This window comes from Mesoplodon bidens (assembly GCF_964165515.1).
Source record: "Mesoplodon bidens genome assembly, chromosome: 1".
Classification (NCBI taxonomy): domain Eukaryota; kingdom Metazoa; phylum Chordata; class Mammalia; order Artiodactyla; family Ziphiidae; genus Mesoplodon; species Mesoplodon bidens.
Window position 1 is genome coordinate 48,050,067 of NC_138176.1, and position 22,116 is coordinate 48,072,182.

Here is a 22,116-nt window from a genome sequence, read left to right on the forward strand (position 1 = left end):
CAAGAAGAAAGGCACAGCTCAGCTGCTAATTGTAAGCAGCCAGTGGAGATTAACTTCCAAGGTCGAACTAATTAGAGCTTAAAGCCTTTAAACAGCTTATTTAGTTATCCTTACCTTTTCTGTGAGATTAGGTTAAGTGGGGGAAACCTATGCTGAGACAATTTGCCTGATGCCACAAACAGTTGATAGCAGAACCTATGTTGAATTTTGCTGCTGCAGTCTCCTAGTTTATTGAAATATATTTTTACACTTTGACATTTTTGCTTTCCCACTAAGTTGGTTTACCAGAGGTAAATTTTTACAGAAAATGTGTGTGGCCTATGTATGTGTGTTTCAATGCAAAAGAACCATTGTGGCAGAAAGAATCAGCTATTGCCCATGTAGCCATACAACCTTATCTTTGTAATATCTCAAGTCCAGTCCCTAGTCTCTTTCCCTTTGTTTTGGTTAAAATATGTGGTTGCAACAATTATCTGTGTGAATGTTTAATTCCTGATAATTATTTACAGACTAACATGAAGGTTTCTGTGTGTATTCTTCAGTGTGAAAAGTTGACTGCCATATCAGTATATGCATGTTTGTAAAGAGATGAAATATTTGGAATTTCATATTTCCAGAATCACCATCTCAGCCAGTTTTTCCTGTCTCCTTGGGCAAATTGTTATTGTCTGCTTTGATTTCTTTGCCTTTTTAAAAATAGTTTTGCCCAGTCAGCAACTGAGCACAGTAGGTAGAATTTTGTACTGAATTATTACACATTTTTTACAGAACTTGACTTCTTGGGATTCGTTTTTGGACAATAAATGGTCATGTTACAAACTCAGTGACTTAGAGCAGTTCTTTCAGAACAAAGGAGGAATGAGCTCTTGTTGAGATACAAAGGCCATGTCTTTAGTATTGGAGGAAAACAAAGAACTAAATTCCTTTTGTTTGCCCCCGAAATCTTTTTTTTTTTTTTTTTTTGCGGTACATGGGCTTCTCACTGTTGTGGCCTCTCCCGTTGCGGAGCACAGGCTCCGGACGCACAGGCTCAGCGGCCATGGCTCACGGGCCCAGCCGCTCCACGGCATGTGGGGTCTTCCCGGACCGGGGCACAAACCCGTGTCCCCTGCATCGGCAGGCGGACTCTCAACCACTGCGCCACCAGGGAAGCCCGCCCCCGAAATCTTTTAACCTCGAAGATTCATTGTTAATGATGTGTCTGTATATAATACATACTATTTTTTCATTTTACTGTTTAATGCCTGGCAGTCCACAATATGTATCCCTTGGAATTTAAAAATAAAATGGTGTTTTTCTACCCTCCTGATTTGCTGAGATATATACCCACTGGTTTGTTTGTAATGTATTAACCCTGCCAAAGTCTCAGAAACCTGACCCTTGTGAGGGTTTTATTTTGTGAGTACCTTTCCCCATTCCTCATTTTCCTCCATCTGTCCTGCCCCAGGGACGACTGGCAGCGGCGCGGCACTGAAATCGTCGCCATTGATGCCCTTCACTTCAGACGCTACCTCGACCAGTTTGTGCCTGAGAAAATCAGGCGCGAGCTTAACAAGGCCAGTAACCTTATTTCTTAGTTCATCTGGCAGCTGTCATCTATTTACTGCCATTTTATTAATGCTGAAATTAATGCTTTCTGGTAATTCTTGCAGTGTCAGTACGTCTGCCCACAGTTCTCCTGATTTAATGGGTCTGTCAGCTTGTACAGGATGTACTTTCCATTTCGTAATTGTTTGATTACTGATGCCAGATAGACTGTTGCTTGATATTAAGCCCCACACATGCATTTATCTCATCAAGTACATTTAGTTGCTTTGGAACATTATCATTGTAAAACCATATAGAAATGAATGAACCCTGAAAGTTTTTATCGGACCTGCCCAATGACATTTTTCGCTACAAGGTGTGCTTATCAGGATTAAAACAGATAAAACATGAAAGTCAAGTCACTATTGTTCTAGTATAGGTAAGACTGACATGTAAATTATTTATTTATTTGGTAATTTGACATATTTATGATGGAATCTGTGGTTTTCTGTGCTACTTAGTTTTGTCTCCTATAGTCATTTTCTTTTTTTTTTTTCATTGTGTTACAGAAAAAGAAAAATGAGCCAGACCTATTGTTAGTTTAAATTTTTACTACTGTTAACCATAGTAAATAAACTGTCATACAATAGTGTTCTAAGTCTATTCTCTAGACAGATAGGGCCTTACCAAAACAGTTGATGTCTTTAGTTCCTCAAATTACTCTCACAGCCAAGACGACTGACCCAGTTCTGAAAACCATTGTTTTAACTTCCATGAGTAGGATTTGGTCATGAAATTCATTATTAAGATAATGAGGTTGTGGTTTTGCATGACTACCCATGTGCCAATCCCTACACAGACTTCTGGCAATGACAGCAGACTAGGTGTACCATTGCAGGTGGACTGGGACTGCCCTTGGATTGGCATGTGTGGCGTTCAGTATATCATGTTCACATCTTTTCCCCGGGTCTTACCACAGGAATGGCCTCTCTGTGGTGCTCTGCTTATCCCAGCTCAGCCACCTTGCCTCTCAGATTGTTAGTAAAATAACCAAATAATCCAGAAAGACTTTAGTACACTTAAAACTTAGTGGATATTTCAAATATAATTACATTTATTATCATATTCTAATGTATTCAAGAATCTAATTTACTGTTAAACATGTTTTTTAATATATAATTCATTAGGTTATTTTAATGTTTGAAGTTCTCAAAGGAATCTCATAAAAGTTTGAAGAGTAAATGCACTATTTTCCAAAGTTCAACTTACACACATATTCCAATTTTCTTTTAAGTAATTCCTCATAAAAGCTATCCAAAAAGACTGTTCTTTGATATATCAACAGATATAATTTCTCTTTTACCTGATATTACTGAGGAATATCTTTTATTATATTGGGTACCTTTTAATTGTGAGCTTGCTTTCACTGTTCTAAACTGTTGACTTAAAGCAGTTGTCTCCAAGCACATGATGTTTTCATTACATAGCAAGCATATCAAGTAGAATAAGAAGATTTACATTTAGCTTTTCATCAGATGTGTATGTGAATTTGTCACATGATCATTGATACTAGAAGACATTTATATAAGCAGTAGGTATGGGTCCCCCCCCACCTGCCCACAATTCATATGTTGAAGCTCTTACCCGAGTAGGTCAGAATGTATAGAGATGTGATTAAGTTAAAATGATGCCAGGGAGCGCCCTAATCCAATCTAACTAGTATCCGAATAAGAAGAGGAGATTAGGGCATACAAAAAAAAATCAGGGGTGCATGCCCACAGAATAAAGATCATGTGAGGGCACAGCATGAAGGTGACCATCTGCAAGCCGAGGAGAAAGGTCTCAAATGAAATCAAACATGCTGACACCTTGATCTTGAACTTCTAGTCTCCAAAACTGTGAGAAAATTAATGTCTATTATTTAAGTCACTCAGTCCATGGTATTTTGTTATGGCAGAGAAATACATGAAAAGTTTGGAGAGAAGCATATGAAAAGTAAATGTATTTAACCATTATCATACATTAACACACATTTAAAGGCTCCCGTTTTTTAACATTTAAAAAAAATTATTTATTTAATTTTGGCTGCGTTGGGTCTTTGTTGCTGCACGCGGGCTGTCTCTAGCTGCAGCAAGCAGGGGCTACTCTTCGTTGCGGTGCGTGGGCTTCTCATTGCGGTGGCTTCTCTTGTTGCAGAGCATGGGCTCTAGGCACATGGGCTTCAGAAGTTGCGGCATGTGGGCTCAGTAGTTGTGGCTTGCAGGCTCTAGAGTGCAGGCTCAGTAGTTGTGGCGCACGAGCTTAGTTGCTCTGCAGCATGTGGGATCTTCCTGGACCAGGGCTCGAAAGCGTGTCGCCTGCACTGGCAGGCAGATTCTTAACCACTGCGCCACTAGGGAAGTCTTAAAGGTTCCCTTTTTTTTCATGATAACATTTATATTCCCACAAATACTTTCCTGGAGGAGCTAGATCATTCACTTTTAGAAATTATCTATAAATATGATCTTTTTAAAAGATAACACTGGACATAAGTAAATCTTCTCTTTTTAAATTGCCCATGGCTAACTGATACTCTCTACGTTTACTTGGATAGCACTAACCTTCAGTTTCCCCTCCTCAAAGACACCAGAAATTTTAAAGATGTGAAGCCTTGGTATATGTGAATAGGTTAAGTTAGTTGTAAGTATTACCAACACTGAAAAACATTTATTTGTACAATATAGAGTCCTTATGAGACATACTTTATAGAAAAAGACTGAGTCTTTAAATAACCTGGCAATAGAAGTTTTATTTCATTCAAGTCAGATTTTTTTTGTTGTTATCACCAAATTTGGAAGGGGATTGTTATTAAATCAAAGCTTGATTAACACAACTGATCAATACTTGCTGCTGATATTTCTAGGAAACTCAACATTTGATCATTTATAATCTTTTCTTGAAGTCTGTGTTACCTTTCAGGAATATTAGTTCAAAATGTATCATTTTTCATGAGCTTTCCCTTAAGTTTCTCAATGTATAGAATCAGGATAACCATAGAGAAACCTAATCTAATCTTTGATTTCACATATGAGAAATCTAAGGTCTACATGGTGTTTTCATTTTATATTGCATCTTTTTAAAAAGCTTTTATTTATTTATACTTATTTTTTTAAATTTATCTTTGGCTGCGTTGGGTCTTTGTTGCTGCGCGTAGGCTTTTCTGTAGTTGCAGCGAGCGGGGGCTACTCTTTGTTGCAGTGCACAGGCTTCAGCAGTTGTGGCTCGTGGGCTCTAGAGCACAGGCTCAGTAGTTGTGGTGCATGGGCTTAGTTGCTCTGCGGCATGTGGGGTCTTCCTGGACCAGGGTTCGAACCCATGTCCCCCTGAATTAGCAGGCGGATTCTTAACCACTGTGCCACCAGGGAGGTCCCTATATTGCATCTTAAAAAGACAAAATCAATTTACTAATGTTACAATTATTTTAAAGATAAAAAATCATCTATAATTTTACCTTTCAAATAATTGTTTTCATTTTTGTAGGTCTTTCCACATGAATACTAGTTTTCATATAAATGTGTGCAAAAGTTACCTATAATATTGTATTTATCTATTTATCCATAAATTGTATTTTTCATACTTTCTAATGATCTTCATGATGTTTTTTTAAATAAATTTGATCTTTTTTTATCTATCTGTCTATCTCTCTATTTTTGGCTGCACCACATGGCATGAGGGATCTTAGTTCCCTGACCAGGGATTGAACCAGTGCCCCTTGCAGGGGAAGCACAGAGTCTTAACCATTGGACTGACAGGGAAATCCCCATAATAATATGTGTAATGGCCACAAAATTGGTTGGATTGATATACTAGGACTTAGCTACTGTTTTTGAATTAATAGGTGGTCCCAAGTTTTTCTCTATTATGTATAATGTAGTAAACATCTTTGTACAGTTGTTATTTAATCAAATAAAAGAAATTTACAAAAGAAGAAATTTATAAAATTACTGTTACTGAATCTAAGTATAATTTTAAGAGTCTTAATTAATATTATTTTATTCTCTTCCAAAAGATTCTTAAGGAACTTTTTATGTTATGTTTGTTTTTAAGAAATCACAGTGTTCTAAAACATCAGAAAATCATTATCAATACCAACTATGTATTAGTTTAAGTTAGACGAGTACGGTAGATTGATTTCATATAAACAACTCTTTTTTTTTAATTAATTTATTTTATTTTTGGCTGCGTTGGGTCTTTGTTGCTGCACGCAGGCTTTCTGTAGTTGCAGAGAGCAGGGGCTACTCTTCGTTGCAGTGCGTGGGCTTCTCAATGTGGTGGCTTCTCTTGTTGTGGAGCATGGGCTCTAGGCACGCGGGCTTCAGTTGTTTTGGCACGTGTCTCAGTAGTTGTAGCTCGCGGACTCTAGAGCACAGGCCCAGTAGTTGTTGTGCACGGGCTTAGTTGCTCCGCGGCATGTGGGATCTTCCCAGACCAGGGCTCGAACCCGTGTCCCCTGCATTGGCAGGCGGATTCTTAACCACCACACCACCAGGGAAGTCATGAACAACTCTTTAGGACAAAAATTGTTAAATTATTAATTTAGCAAACAGTATAATGTATTTACATTATATAATGTCCTCCCTCCCTCCGCCGCCCCATCCCACCCCACTAGGCCATCATAGAGAAATGGTTGGTTCAAACAGAATAAAAGAATTTTGTAACAGTAGCCAAGATATGGAAGCAACCCAAGTGCCCTGCCCATCAATAGACAAATGGATAATGTATACAATGAAATATTTCTCAGCCATAAAAAAGTATGAAATTCTGCCTTTTATAGCAAAGTGGATGGACCTAGAGAATATTATGCTTGGTGAAATAAGTTAGACAGAGAAAAACAAATACTATATATCACTTACATGTGGAATCTAAAAAATAATACAAATGAATGTATATGCAAAACAGAAACAGTCTCACAGATATAGAAAACAAACTAGTGGTTACCAAAGGGGAGAGGGAAGGCAGGGAGGGGCATATTAGTGGTATGGGATTAAGAGATACAAACTACTATGTATAAAATAGATAAGCATCAAGGATATATTGTATAGCACAGGGAGTTACAGCCATTATCTTGTAATAACTTTTAATTGAGTATATTCTGTAAAAATACTGAATCACTCTGTACACCTGAAACTAATATAATATTGTAAATCAATTATACTTCAATAAAAAAGAATTTTGTATTTAATCATCACAGTTATTCTTTATACCTAATTACTATGTAAGTATTTTATATCATTTAATTTCTATCTGATTACATTTTTAAAGTTTCATTTTATTTTACTTAATCAGAACACCAAATGCAGGTTAATTTCAGTTTTATAGGTGTTTTTTTGTTATGGTCATTTTTCAAGATAGATTTTTTTAAAGTAAAATTGGTTAGATTTTGCTTCTAAATAATCTAAATATTTCAAATTCTCTGTTGTTAGGCCTTAGTCTTACTAAGCTATTTTTGCTCATTAAAGAAAAGTTAGCCCAGATATGTAGAGATAGCAGTGTGAAAGAAACTAAAACCATTCTGATGGTATAAAACAGAGGCGACACACACTAGGAGGCTAAGAAATCTTCCTCTTCTTCTAGGCATATTTGGAGAATTTGACAGGAAAGCAAGTGGCAAAGTTATGTCTATTCTGACAGAAAGTCTGTTCACCCCCTTGTTGGCATAAAGGCAGAGACTGTATGTTTCAAGAACCTACTCAAAAAAATTGAGCTCTTTGATAGTTTTGACCTGAAAGAGATTTTCAGATGCTCCATGCATCTAATTATACAGGTAATTTGTGAGTTCTAGTGTAAGCTCTGTACCACAGTGTTGAGTAATGGTCTGGTACCAACTTATAATTAATATCTGTCAGGATTTACAGCCTAGGAGGGGGTGGAAGGAATAGCCTTGTTAATCCACCCAGACAGGTATAAAATACATTTTTATACCCTTGTAGCAACTTCAGAGAGCAATTTACAGTATTTCTATGTGTGGGTTTCATAGAAGCATCTTTCTTTATCCTTGGTTTTTCTCTGGGAACATTTGTCACACGTCATTCTTTCTATTTTATTTACTATTATAAATAAGCTGTATTTTAGGCTTTGGTACTTGAGAAAGCCCAGGGGAGATTTGCTTTGCTATTATTTTAAACCTCTTAATATAGTCTGATAGTTTCAGAAAACTAAGAACCCTTTGGAGGCAGAAAGACCAACTTGTCTGACAGCAAAGAAATAGAAATCAGAAACTCTGGGACCTTAAACTGCAGTCTTCTCATATACAAAATGAGCTGTTCATTTAATTAAAACTTAGACAGCATCCTCAGGATATATTGTACTTTTCTCAGGTTACTGGCAAATTTTAAAATATTCTAGCTTAAAACAGAGCTGTGAAACTAGAGAATCTTGGAGCTGGAAGGGATATTAAAGGTTATCTTGTAACCAGGTATAGGAATCCTTTTTATATATAGTTACTTGCTCATTTTATATGTAGTTGTTTAAGCATTTCAGTGGCAGGAAGCACATTTAAAAGCTAATCACAGTTATTAATCTAAGTCCCAATAATTCAGAGAGAGAGTCGTGAGGAAGCATAATAGTAGTAACTCTTTACCTTACTGAAAAAAATGGTAATCAAAAGTTTTCAAATAAAACAGTGTCTTAAATGCCTTTCTATCCTTTAGTCCCTTGTGGTTTGTGATTGGGATTCCATTAGTTCTTAAAATATCTCTGATATTTTCCTTTATATTTGTTTGAATTGGAAAAAGAAACTGAGACCTGTAATGGTTTAAGGGCTTTGATTTGCCCAGCATCAAAGCAAATAAATAATAGAACTGATCATTTCTTACCCTCTCCTTGTGTAATTCCAGGATTTTCTCTTTTTCCCCTGTACTTTGGCCCCTAGGAAAAAAAGAGGAGAGAGAGATAACATAAGCTTGATAATGGATACTGATCCTAGTACATCAGTCAGAAATACTGTTAGTGTCTAGTCATTCACGTGCTTTGATATTTCTTTCATCCTGCAGGCTTACTGTGGATTTCTTCGTCCTGGAGTTTCTTCAGAGAATCTTTCTGCAGTGGCTACAGGAAACTGGGGCTGTGGTGCCTTTGGGGGCGATGCTAGATTAAAAGGTGAGTGAATCAGTTGTTATAAGAAGGATAATAGTATTTTGACTAAGGAGAAGTTAGTCCTTCAAACTGGATTTCTAACCACAAACCACAAAGATCTAAAAGAAGAGAAAAAGAATATTTGACACCATCCTTTTTTTTCTTATTGTATATGAAGGAATCCGTATTTTTATTTGCTATTTACCTGCAGAGGTCACTTATCTCTCTGATCTATAAGACACAGTATTTAGTTGAATAAAGAGAGGGAAGAGGCCAAAATTACTATGAAGTTTCAAGCCAAAGCACCCATTCAAGCACGTTCCTTTACAGAAGTGATTTTTTATGGACAGAGCTATTTGATGACTGACTCGTTCATTCACCAAACTTACGGCACATCTGCCACTGTCTAGGCACTGTGCTAGGCTCTGAGAATACAAGGGTGAATGAGATGTAGTCCCTGCTTTGGAATTCACAGTCTAGCATATGGGAGAGAGGCATAGACAAATGCAGCACATAGTAATGAGTGCTTTAATAGAGGTACACAGTGTGGGGGACTATAGCTTGGGAGAGCTGCATGAATGGCACAGATAAGGAGGCATTTGGGTACTCAAGAAGGATAAACATTTCTTGCCCTTTATTGTTTATAGTAGAAAAATCACACACCTATCAACAAAGCTATTGGTCGTTTACCGTATTATGACGTTTGCTTTCCTCTCAGGAGTGTCAGTTATAGAGAATATTATTATATTATTACTTAGCATGGTTACTATTCTTTGTCAACCCAGCTGGTGACATGAGCTGGGTGTGCTACAGTACAGTCTTGACACTAACTCCCTGGAGTTAGTACAGACCCTCAGGTTAAGGACACCCATCCTCCACAAGGCTGCCCCTACTGCGGACTCTAGCCGCAAGTCTGGGGAGGGGGTGTCCCCCCGTCCACCTGCACCTCTTATCAGCTGGCTACCAGTCTTGGGAGTTTTCCACAACCAACCCCTCTAAGGTTTGATAATTCATTAGAATGACTCACAGAACCCAGGAAGGTGCTATTATAATTTTTTTACAAAGGATACTCATAGGGTTTATGTATTTCAGCCTGTTGAGTTGTTGTCACATGGAGTTATGTTTTATGTGTTTACATTTTTGTGGCATGCTTAGAAAAATCTTCTCTATTCCTTTATTCTAAAGGCTTTCACCCATATTTTCTTCATATTCAAAAACAAAAACCACATGTTGTCAGTTTTGGTGTTTTGAAGGTCTATAGAAGAAGGAATTTCTGGGTTTTATTTTATGAAATTCTTTATCATCCTGAATTTGTTTGAGGAAACCTGTTTTTCACTCTGGGCTTATTGATCTTATGACAGACACTTTTTTCTGTTTTTCTCTTAAGTAAAATAAATGAGTAGATTCATATCATCAATCCAGAAACCAGGTCTACCATAAGCCTTGGTCATTTGTGATGGACAATTTGGGAAGCTTTATAAATGTGTTCATTTTGTTTCTTTTCTTCATGGCATAAAAGCCTTTCTCTCAGACTGCAGCTTTGCTTGCTCTGGTGACTATTAAGGGTAGTATAGTATACACAAGATTCTCATTGCGTAATTTTCTCAATTATCGAGATTATTTTTCTGTTGTGAGCATATATTGTTTTGTTGGTTTTTTCCAGCTTTACTGAAATATAATTGACATACAGAACTGTATAATTTTAAGGTGTACAACATAATGATTTGACTTACATACATCATGAAATGAATATCAAGTAGGTTTAGTGAACATCTATCATCTCATATAGATACAACATTAAAGTAGAAAAAAACTGTTTTCCTTGTGATGAGAATTCTCAGGCTTTACTCCCTTAGCAACTTTCATTTATAATGTACAGCAGTGTTAATTATCATTATCATGTTGTACATTACATTCCTAGTACTTACTTATCTTATAACTGGAGGTTTGTACCTTTTGACTACCTTCATCTAATTCCCTTTCCCCCAACCTCCTGCCTCTGATAGCCAGAAACCTGATCATATTTTCCTATGAGTTTGTTTGTTTATTTGTTTTTGAAATATAATTGACCTACTTACACTACGTTAGCTCCTGGTATACAACATAGTGATTCTATATTTCTGTATATTTCAAAATGATCTCCATGATAAGTCTAGTTGTCTTCTGTCACCATGCAAAGATCTTATGTAATTACTGACTGTATTCCCTACACTGTACATTTCATACCCATGACTCATTTATTTTGCAACTGGAAGTTTATACCTCTTCCCCTTCACCTATTTCTCTCCTCCTCCCTACCCCCTCCCTTCTGGCAGCCACCTGTTTGTTCTCTGTATCTATTACTCTGTTTCTGTTTGGTTATGTTTTTTTTTTTTTTTTTTTTTCGGTACGCGGGCCTCTCACTGCTGTGGCCTCTCCCGTTGCGGAGCACAGGCTCCGGACACACAGGCTCCGCGGCCATGGCTCGCGGGCCCAGCCGCTCCGCGGCATGTGGGATCTTCCGGGATCGGGGCACGAACCCGTGTCCCCTGCATCGGCAGGCGGACTCTCAACCACTGCGCCACCAGGGAAGCCCCTATTTGGTTATGTTTGTTCATTTATTTTGATTTGTTTTTAGATTGCACCCATAAGTGAAATCATACAGTATTTGTCTTTCTATTCCACTTAGCATAATACCATTTAGGTCCATCCATGTTGTTGCAGATGACAAGATTTCATTCTTTTTTATGGCCAAGTAGTATTTCGTTGTATATATACACCACATCTTTATCCACTTATCTATTGATGGGCACTCAGATTGCTTCCATATCTTGCTATTGTAAATAATGCTGCAATGAACATTAGGGGTACATATATCTTTCCTAATTAGTGTTTTCATTTTCTTCAGATAAATACCCAGAAGTGGAATTGCTGGATTGTATGGTAGTTCTAGTTTTAACTTTTTGAGGAACCTTCATACTATATTCCATACATATTGCATCAATATATATTCTCATCAGCAGTACACAAGGGTTCCCTTTTCTCCACATCCTCACCAACACACTTATTTGTTGTCTTTTGATAATAGCCATTCTGAAAGGTGTGAGGTGCAATTTCATTGTGGTTTTGACTTGCATTTCCCTGATGATTAGTGATGTTGAGCATATTTTCATGTGCCTCTTGGCCATCTGTATGTCTTCTTTGGAAAAATGTCTATCTAGGTCCTCTGGCCAGTTTTTAATCTGGTTGTTTGTTTTTTTGGCGTTGAGATGTATGAGTTCTTCGTATATTTTGGATATTAACCCCTTTTTGGATATATCATTTGCAAATATCTTGTCCCATTCAGTAGGTGGCCCTTTTTGTTTTGTTGGTTTCCTTCACTGTGCAAAAGCTTTTTTGTTTACTGTAGTTCCATTTGTTGATTTTTGCTTCTGTTTTGTCTCAGGAGACATATCCAAAAAATATTGCTAAGACTTATGTCAAAGAGCATACTGCCTATGTTTTCTTCTAGAAGTTTCGTGGTTTTAGGTGTTACTTTTAATCCATTTTGAATTTATTTTTGTATATGGTATGTGAAAGTGGTCCACTTTAATCCTTTTGCATGTAGCTGTCCAGTTTTCCCAACATCATTTATTGAAGAGGTTGTCTTTTCCCCATTGTGTATTCTTGCCTCCTTTGTTATAGATTAATTGCCCATATAAATATGGATTCATTTCTGGGCTCTCTATTCAGTTCCATTGATCGGTGTGTTTTTGTTCCAGTACCATACTGTATTGACTACTGTAGCTTTGTAGTAGAGTTTGAAATCAGGGAGTGTGATTTGTCCAGCTTTGTTATTCTTTGTCAAAAATTGCTTTGGCTATTCAGGGTCTTTTGTGTTTCCATACAAATTTTAGAATTATTTTATTTCTGTGAAAAATGCCATTGATATTTTGATAGAGATTGCATCAAATCTGTTACTGTTTTTGTAATTTTTAAAAATCTTATTAAAAATGTTCTCAACAACATGGATGACCTTGAAAGAATGATGCTAAGTGAGATAGATACCATATGATCTCACTTATATGTGGAACCTTAAAAAAAAAAAAGCTCATAGATACACAGAACAGATCAGTGGTTGCCAGAGGTATAGGATGGAGAGTGCACAAAATGTGTGAAAGAGGTCAAAAGGTACAGACTTCCAGTTATAAAATGAATAAATCGTGGGGATGTAATTAATGTACAGCATGGTGATTATAGTTAATAATACTGTATTGTATATTTGAAAGTTGCTAAAAGAGTAAATCTTGCAAGTTCTCATCACAAAAAAACATGTAGCTATGTGTGGTGGTGGATGTTAACTAGATTTATTGTGGTGATCATTTTGCAATATATACATACAAATATCTAATCATTATGTTGTACACCTGAAATGAATATAATGCTATATGTCAATTATATTCCGATTGTATAAAAAGAAAAAGTCAGCCGTCGGAACTGTATAAACCCCTCTTTTATAAGCCCACTTTCTCATTAGCCACATAGCAGACATGAGCAAGGGAGCATTTAAATCTTAGATTAATTTCCAAGAGAAGAGAGCATTAAGAAAGAGATGTTCACTGATGAACCAGCATTAGGGAGTCAGAGTGGGTGCACAGAGAAGAATCAGAAGCTATGGTCCAGTTCAAAGTATTGACAGATTAAATAAAGTTGGTAAATAAAAACCCTTTGAGAGCAGAGAAAGACAGGGCCAATATTAACTTCTCTGAACTGGCCATCTTTATCTGTCCCTAGGTCTTAGTAATGTTTCAGGAAGACTCATCTGAACCATCAGATGCTATCCCTACCCTATGAGAAAGAAGGGAGGAAGGACAGTTAAAACAAGCAAACAAAAAACTTCATGGAGGGAGAACATGGGCATATAATAAACCCTTAAACTTACATTTCTTTGATTAGAAATAAGGCTAAATATTTTTAACATGCTTGTTGCCTAACTGTGCATGAGTTTTTCAATTTGTAACAATTTAATTTTGAACGGCTTTCATTGTACGTTATGCTAACAACTAGTAAGAGAATATTTTTCATATATTCATTCATTCAACAGACATTGATTAACAGCTTTCTGCCCCAGGCAGCCAATGGCCCTATGAGCCAGAGGGTAGGAAAGAAGGGACATAGGGAAGAGGGGCTTGATGCCTGTCCTCCAGCAGCAGCCAGTTACCTCCTGCAGGCTTGTGGAACCAAAGGGGCTCTGTCCTCCTGCCTGGCCCCTCATCTTTCTGAGGACCCTCTGGAGGCCCATGGAAAAGAGCTTTTGAGTGAATGTGAATTCTCCTTTCTGGGGCTATTCCAAAGTGACACTACCCCACCTCCAGTTCACACCTGGCTTTCAAAATTTTATTCTCACCCATTTCTATGGTAGCTACCTCTTTCTCCTGTGTTCTTTCAAGATAATAGTTCATGTGTTTTGTCTCTTCTTGGTAGAGCTTGTTGTACTTTGGTTGCCCTGAAAACTCAGCTCTCTGGTAGACTCAGGAAAAGTTATGATTCTGTAGATTACTTGGCCTTTTCTCATTGTTAGAGTAGAAGCACTGTTTTTTGCTTTTTTTGTTTTTTTGCAGCATTATTTATCGCATCTCAGTAGAGACTGTTGAGTGGGCTCCTGCCCCCTAAGTATACCACCAGGCACCCATGAGATTTTTAGGAGATAACTTGAAACCATTTCTAAATGGTTTTTAAAGCAAATTATGTTTGTTTCATCTCTTATTTCTAATTTTACTGCATTGTAATCAAAGAGTATAGATAAAATTATCTCTACTTTTTAAGAGTTTTTTGAACTTTTACTTGTGGCCTAACATAATTGTTGTATATATTATGTTGGCATTTGAAAAGATGTCTCTGAAGGGTATAGAATTTATACTTTGTTAGATTCTATACCTATTAGATCAGACCCTATATTTTTCTAGTTTTGTCTGCCTGCTTTCCGAAGGAATCAAGTGGTGCTCTAAAGTTCTTTCTATTGTGTTTTTGTCAGTTTCTCATTGCACATCCTCAGTGTTTATTTTTTGTACCTCTCCGTACTGTGTTATCTGACTTGTGAAAGATTATGCCATTGCTAGTTTACCGTAATTTGAAGCTATCTTGATGCAGTCCTGTGCATTTTCTTTTCTATCCCCATTCCCTGCCTTCACTACCTAAAAGTGACTTGCAAATAAAATAAGCTTAATGAATTTCTATTTGACATATAAAAATTTCAGCTCCACCGCTTTCTGGATCTGTGACCTTAGACAGGTTAATTAATTTTTTGGTGCCTTTATTTCCTGATTTTCAAAATGGAAATAATACTAACATTTATTCAGTTTTTGTAAGGATTGAGTTAATCCTTGTGAATCTTTAGTTTGTCCTTTAAAAAAAGCTGCTAGAACGTTCAGCATGCTACAATATAGAGCTCAGTGTTAGCAGTTGTTACTAATGTTACATGCTAATGGCCTCAGACCATACCTGTGGTATAAAGTATCCATGGTTCTACTCATGAGGACACTGAATTGTTTTTTGACATTATTCATATTTATTTGAAGAATTTTCACAGCTTAACATTGATGCCAAAAAGAAAATTAAAACCAAGCTCCCTGCAGGTTAATTTAAGTGATTATTTTGGCACCTAGTTGTGCTTGAAGTTAGAATTTGATGGTTTTATATCATACTTGGAGTCAGTCCATACACCCTATTAGATTTGTGATTTATTCTCCTCTAACTTGTGATACAGGAGAGTTCACTTAAATTGTGAGACATAATTGTCTAGATTTGCAAAGATCTTGGGGATGTAGTGAGGTCTGAAGACAGTTCTGTTTAAAATGATCTTTTGTTAGTGATTACTGATGAATTTAAGGTCAAGATAATTTAAATTTCTGAAAATTTCCTTTGTGTATTTATAGTCTAACATCCAATGCAAGGAGAAAAATTATAACAGATTATGGAATTATACTCTGAAAGAGTCTTTAGGGATCATCTGATTAAACTTCTTCATTGCACAGATGGGGAAGATGCAGGCAGGAGAGTTAAGTGACTTAGCCAAAGTCATAGAGCTTAGATAGCTAGCAGAAGGGCAAGGCCTGAGCTCAGGTCTTCAGTCTCCAGTCCCAGCTTTTGTTACCATGTGTACCCAAACAGAAATGGATGTGAAATCAAGAATGTAATGTGAACTGGTTCTCTTATTAGGATCCAGCCTCTTTTTTGGTAGATCTGTCAAGCTTAGCTCCAGGAGCCTATCCACAGGGACAAAATGGCCTGTGAAGCATTTAAAACTTAAACTCTATAGGGAGATACATTTTAAATGTTTTTATTAATATTTTATTTTATAAATGGCAAATGACCAGTGATCTAATATTTCTGTATGTAAGGAGGAAGTAGGACTAAAAGGACTTTTCTTTGGGTCTCTCTCTGTCTCTTAAATAGGAAATACTTAAAGCCAAATTTCATTCAAACCAAAAGATAAAAAAATGATACCTCTTGGTAGAAGAAGATGACGATTCATTGGTTTCCCTTTTTATATGTAGTTTAGGTTAATTAGGAACCTTTTAGAATTGAGTGCACTGAAGCTTTAATGTATGTACAAGTTGGTTGAGTGGTTTTAATTAAAACGTATCTCTATTTTGAGAAAATTACTTTCAACACTCCAAGATTAATGAGGCCTAGTCATGGTACCTCACATGTTGGGGACACTCAATAAATATTAGTTTGGAAATTAGGAAATACTTTGGTATTTTAGAATCTCATATGTATTCTAATGTCTTAGATTGCTTCCCAGATTTGGGGATACTCAGCTATATCAAATTTACTAGTTCATCTTAAAAACATTTTTCCTTCCTACATAATTTTTTAAACTTTTTATTTGAAAATAATTTCAAATTTACAAAAAGTTACAAAAAGTTAAACTCTGTGTATGTTTATGTACATATATGCTTGTGTATTATATATAATTTTTTTCTGAACAATTTGAGCTTAAGTTACATACATTATACCCCCTTTCCTAAATACTTCAGCGTGTTTTTCCTATTCTCTTATATAAACACATTACAGTTATAAATTCATAAATGTACATTGATATATTTTTATCTTCTCATCTGTGTTGCAATTTTATCAGGTGCCCTAATCAAACCCGCTGTAGCCATTTTGCCCTCCAATACAGGGTCCAGGGTCAGGTATTGCATTTAGTTAATGTCTTTGAGCCTCCTTTTGAATCTGGAGTATTTCCACAGTCTTTCTTTGTCTTTCTTTTATGACATTGACATGTTTGAAGAATACAACATTCCTTGAGTTTATCTGCTGTTTCCTCATAATTAGGGTTATATTATGCATTCTTGATCAGAGCAGTACGTAGGTGATAGTGTCTGGAGGCACTTAGTAGTCATCTGACCCCATTAGTGATATTAATTTTGATCACCCAGTCAAGGTATTATCTGATTTTTCCACTGTTACAGAGTTTTTTTCCTCTCTTGTAGTTAATTAAGTAGTCTGTAGGAAGACACTTTGAGACAGAATTTCCCTTAGGTTTAGCATCCTTTATTGATCTTTGCCTGATCCAGTCTTTACCATGATGGTTGCAAAAAGAGGATTATCTCGTTCTAGCACTCCCTCCCGACTTAACCAGTTAGTCTTTGGCTTTCTCCTGTGAGTAAAAGCCCTTCTTTCTCTCTATTTATTATATGTTATCATTGTGAACTCAGGAATTTATATTTTTTAGTGATTTGTAAGTTATTACTGTACATAATATTTTGGTGCTTAGCTTGTCCAGATTTGGCTAGTAGGAGCTCCTTCAAACTGGCTCCTATATCCTCGTGACAAACATCCATCAATTTTCCTGTTTTTGAGCACTTCTTCACTTTCTGGTATAATAAAACATTCTGGGTTCATCTTGTACCTTTTCTGTCCTGACCATGGAATCAGGTATTCCCTGAGGAATACAACTCTGTTTAGGTGGAATGGTATTAGAGACCAAGATCTGGGCACTAGATGTGCTCATTGCTACTAAGATGTCTTCTTTTTGGCCCTTTCAGCAGACAAAACTAAGAAATGCACATACACACTCTCTCTCTCTCACTCACTCACTCACTCACACACACACAAATGTACATATTTTAGAAGTCATGAGTACATACCAGTGCCTTTCATTTCAATCTGTCAATCACCACAGAGTTCTTTTTTGTCTTTTCCCATTCTGTGTTTGTTTATTCCCTCTTCCATACTGAGAACTACAGCTCCCAGCAACATCAACAAATTAACTCATTTGTTCAATCCTGAAATATATTTTAAAATAGTTTCAGAATTGCTTCACCTGTACTACTATGGTAAGCAAATCTAGTAAAAAGAGTTCGGGGATTGTTTGCAATTCTTTCCTCCTTGCCCAAGACTGAAGGCATATTAGTCAAATATTGTGTTCATAAGTTACTTGGATTAGTTCTTACTTTCATCCTTTCCTTTTTCCTTTCCCTGTAGTGCTATTCTTTTGAAATAAAATTAGGCTCATTTGTTTTAGTTTGCTTTCAGTTATAGGTTCCTCCCCATTCCCATTCTTATTGTTTTAATTTTGTTTTGAATATGTAGAATATTAACATGCTCTCAAAAAATCAAAACTATATTTATCCTCCATAGTGTTTTAGTTTGATTCCCACCTTCCCTTTTATGAAGGAAGATATGTTACTAGCAAAAGGGCATTTATTGTACCTTTGTTCATTTTTGTTATTTAAAGTAAATTTTGTCGGGCTTCCCTGGTGCAGTGGTTAAGAATCTGCCTGCCAATGCTGGGGACACGGGTTGGAGCCTGGGTCCAGGAAGATCCCACACGCCGTGGAGCAACTAAGCCCGTGCACCACAACTACTGAGCCCACGTGCCTAGAGCCCGTGCTCCGCAACAAGAGAAGCCACCACAGTGAGAAGCCTACACATAGTAACAAAGAGTAGCCCCCGCTCTCTGCAACTAGAGAAAAGCCCACGTGTAGCGACGAAGACCCAATGTAGCCAAAAACACATAGAATAAATAAATTTATTTTAAAAATAATTTAAAAAATAAATTTTGTCTATTGAGATTAAGATTATAAAGGAATTTAACTTTTGGAAATATACTCCAGGCTGAGTGATTTGTAACTCTGATTTGTGGGGATAGTGGTTCTCAATGATTTTCCTTTTCCAGTATACCAGAGTTACTGTCCAATGTTTTCAGTAACATTCACTCCATGCTGTAGTGATTGGGTGGAGGTGGGAGTGCAGGAGGGATAAGGGTGTCTTCTCTAACCCATTTTTGAGAATGCTTGCTTGCTGTAGGGTTAATGAGAACAGTAGAACCTCCCAAGTATATTGGTCACGGAAAATCACAGAGACTCCTTTGACAGAAAAAAAAACAATGACTATGTATAAGATAAAATAATTAAATCAAGCAAGCAAACACAAAAATTTTAGTTCCAGATTAGTGTAAGTGAAAAAAAAAAAAAACACTTCAGTGCCTTAACTGTGCTGCCTCAGATGCACCTTCCTTTGTTTTCCCACAAAGGTGCTTACTTACGTGGGAATTCTGTGGCTTGATGATATGCTCAGCAGCATGTCTGGAAAGTCACACAACTAGATGATTTATATTCATCCTGTATTTGCCATTGCTAATAACGTGTATATTAGGTTTATAAATCTTTAATCCAGGATAAAGCTATGACACACCAGCTATAATTTACCTGGTTGAAAGAACAGAAGGTATCTTGATGTGAAGTGTCATAATATAGTTGTGTTTCTTCTCTTTGCTACAGCCTTAATACAGATACTGGCAGCTGCTGCAGCTGAGCGAGATGTGGTTTATTTCACCTTTGGGGACTCAGAATTGATGAGAGACATTTACAGCATGCACACGTTCCTTACTGAAAGGAAACTGACAGTTGGTAAGTAGGGGATAGTCTTGACACTTGGTATCTAGATGGATTGTACACCATCCAGGAGGAGCACTTGCTAAATCTGGATAGATCATAGTGGATAAGAAAAAATGGAAGTGTGACTTTGATGGGGGGACAAGGTCTTAGAGGGGCAACACTTGCAGAATCTTTTTCTGGCAAACTTGCATCCTCAATCTTGAATGAGTATGTCAGCTTATTAATTTAAAGCCAAGAAGTTGGAGTTAGTGTCCATTTTTTACTTTTGTGTGTATAGAAAACTGAAAGAGGGAAGGTATTGGCGGGTAAGTTAAAACCTAAGCGGCCTCACTCTGAGTCATGTTTATCAGACATGCCAGCATCCTCCATCTACTGTTTCAGCTGGACTTGAAAGGCCTTGCTATCATGGGAGCTAAATGTAAAATTAGAGCTGCCACGAACTCCCAAAACAATGCATGGATGATGTACCATGTATAGCCTGCTGTAATGAACTAATAAGTAGTTTCTTTAAGGTATTCTAAAAATTTTTAACTTTATATCAGGAAAGCCTTCCAGGCTTTTTTTTTTTTTTTCTTTTTGTGGTATGCGGGCCTCTCACTGTTGTGGCCTCTCCCGTTGCGGAGCACAGGCTCCGGACGCGCAGGCCCAGCGGCCACGGCTCACAGGCCCAGCCGCTCCGCGGCATATGGGATCCTCCCAGACCGGGGCACGAACCCGTATCCCCTGCATCGGCAGGCGGACTCTCAACCACTGCGCCACCAGGGAGGCCCAGGCTTTTTTTTTTAAATAAAGCCTTTGTGCTCTATTTTCAAAAGCCAAATGTGAGCACATATTATTTAGATTAAGATAAAACTGAAGTGTTCTGTAGTAGTTTTATCCATCTGCATACCTTAATGTGCAAATTGGTCTGGCTTTCTACTCTTCAGGAGAAGTATATAAGCTGTTGCTACGATATTACAATGAAGAATGTAGAAACTGTTCCACCCCTGGACCAGACATCAAGCTTTATCCATTCATATACCATGCTGTTGAGTCTTATGCGGAGACCACCAACCAGCCAGGACAAAGGACTGGGGCCTGAGGATCCAAGTGAATAGAACCTCCTTCCACCTCTCATGAGAAACATCCTTTCTGAATTGTCAGGTGTAACATATGAACTGACTTAATATAAATGTGTATATAATCCACATTTGTAGGCAAGGATGCAGTCCCTTCCACAAACATAGACTCAGACATATTTTGTTTCCATTTTTTTCTATTTCAGTCTTCATTCTTTGATTTTTCTTTCTTTTGCCCATCAGATTTCTTGTGAAATTTCATGAAAGTTCGTGCTCAGCCTGTCAGGTCTCTTTTTTGATGCCTGTATATTATACAAATTGCCTCTGCAGCTAGCAGATGCCAGGGAAGAAGGTGAAATCCTAGAATCTGTTTAACTAACTGGGTCTGCTAAAGATCTCCCTGTGAGCCTTTCGCCTCCTACTCTTGTTATGATTGCATTGCTGGAGTTTTTGATTTTTGAAAATTAAGAGTTGGGTTTTTTTTTCATACATGTTACATAATGCAGATCCCCTACATTAAAAGTTTTGTATTTAAGGCAGAATAATTTCCAGAAAGTTATTTAGTGACATCACCTTTATCTGTAATGGTTTGTCTGTCCTTTTTCCCCGACAATTTTTATTGATACTGTTTTTGGAAACTGACCTAAATGGAAGGAAATGTAGAATAAAAGAGTTTCCCAAATGGTGTTTAAAAAACAAACAGATTCAAGAGACTTGAAGGATCTTTTGTTTCTTGGGGTTTTTTTTTTCTTTCTTTCATTTTTGAATTAGGATTGTTTGTTCCTTGGTGCTTGAGGCATATTCATATAACCAAAGTTTAGAAACTGGGAACTTCATGGTGATCTGTACATAGTGAAGTTTCTCTGGTACTCAAAGGTTATACAGTTAATAAATTTTCATTAACAAATGATTTGTCAAACTCCCATATCATCTATATTTCATATATATATACAAATATATGTTCTTTAAGTGTGTCTACATGCAAGCACATAAAATCTAAATAAAACTCGAATTGTGGAAATGATTAGGTTTAGGCTTTATTAGGGGCTCTGTTTAAAATCCTTTATTTACAGTTGTGTCCATTTAAAATGGGCAACAAACATAAAAATGTCTCTCAGAAGTTAAAGCCAATGTCAATTCTGTGTTAACTGAGAGTAGAGTTTAATCACTGAAGCGCTTATTTATATTTCTAAAGTAATTCTAAACCATACTGTTGAAGTTCTAGTTTATAGTCAACTGTCAGGGAAAGCTATTGGTGGTCAAATCCTATTAATAAGGAGTTTTAAGTAGATGGTCCACATACCTCGTATCAATATTGGCAGGGAAAAAATGGGGCCTTGGCCAGCATCTGTAACTCTTTTTGTTTATATAGAGATTGAGAGGTTAGTGGAATTTGGCACCTGAAGGCAGCCACTTGTCACTGATGAAGTTTCTAAAGATTTTTCATCATCTCTGAGTCCAAGGTGTCTGGCTTTATTTCTACTGGTACTAAAGTCTTCTCTTTCCTTCCCAACCCATTCCATGCTTTGGTTAAGCATTCATGGTATATT

General features: G+C 36.9%; 1 protein-coding gene across 4 annotated transcripts in view; it reads left to right on the forward strand.

Annotated features, from left to right (window-relative positions):
• PARG (poly(ADP-ribose) glycohydrolase) overlaps positions 1-21,588 on the forward strand; it is a 111,596-nt gene extending 90,008 nt beyond the window's left edge. For all 4 annotated transcript variants that reach the window (XM_081223863.1, XM_081223864.1, XM_081223861.1 and 1 more), the window contains 4 exons: positions 1,448-1,556; positions 8,559-8,664; positions 19,392-19,520; positions 20,435-21,588. In XM_081223863.1, coding sequence (XP_081079989.1) covers positions 1,448-1,556; positions 8,559-8,664; positions 19,392-19,520; positions 20,435-20,589 — 499 coding nt within the window. In that variant the 3' untranslated portion in view covers positions 20,590-21,588. The remainder of the gene's footprint in view (positions 1-1,447; positions 1,557-8,558; positions 8,665-19,391; positions 19,521-20,434) is intronic.
• Positions 21,589-22,116: the final 528 nt, after the last annotated feature.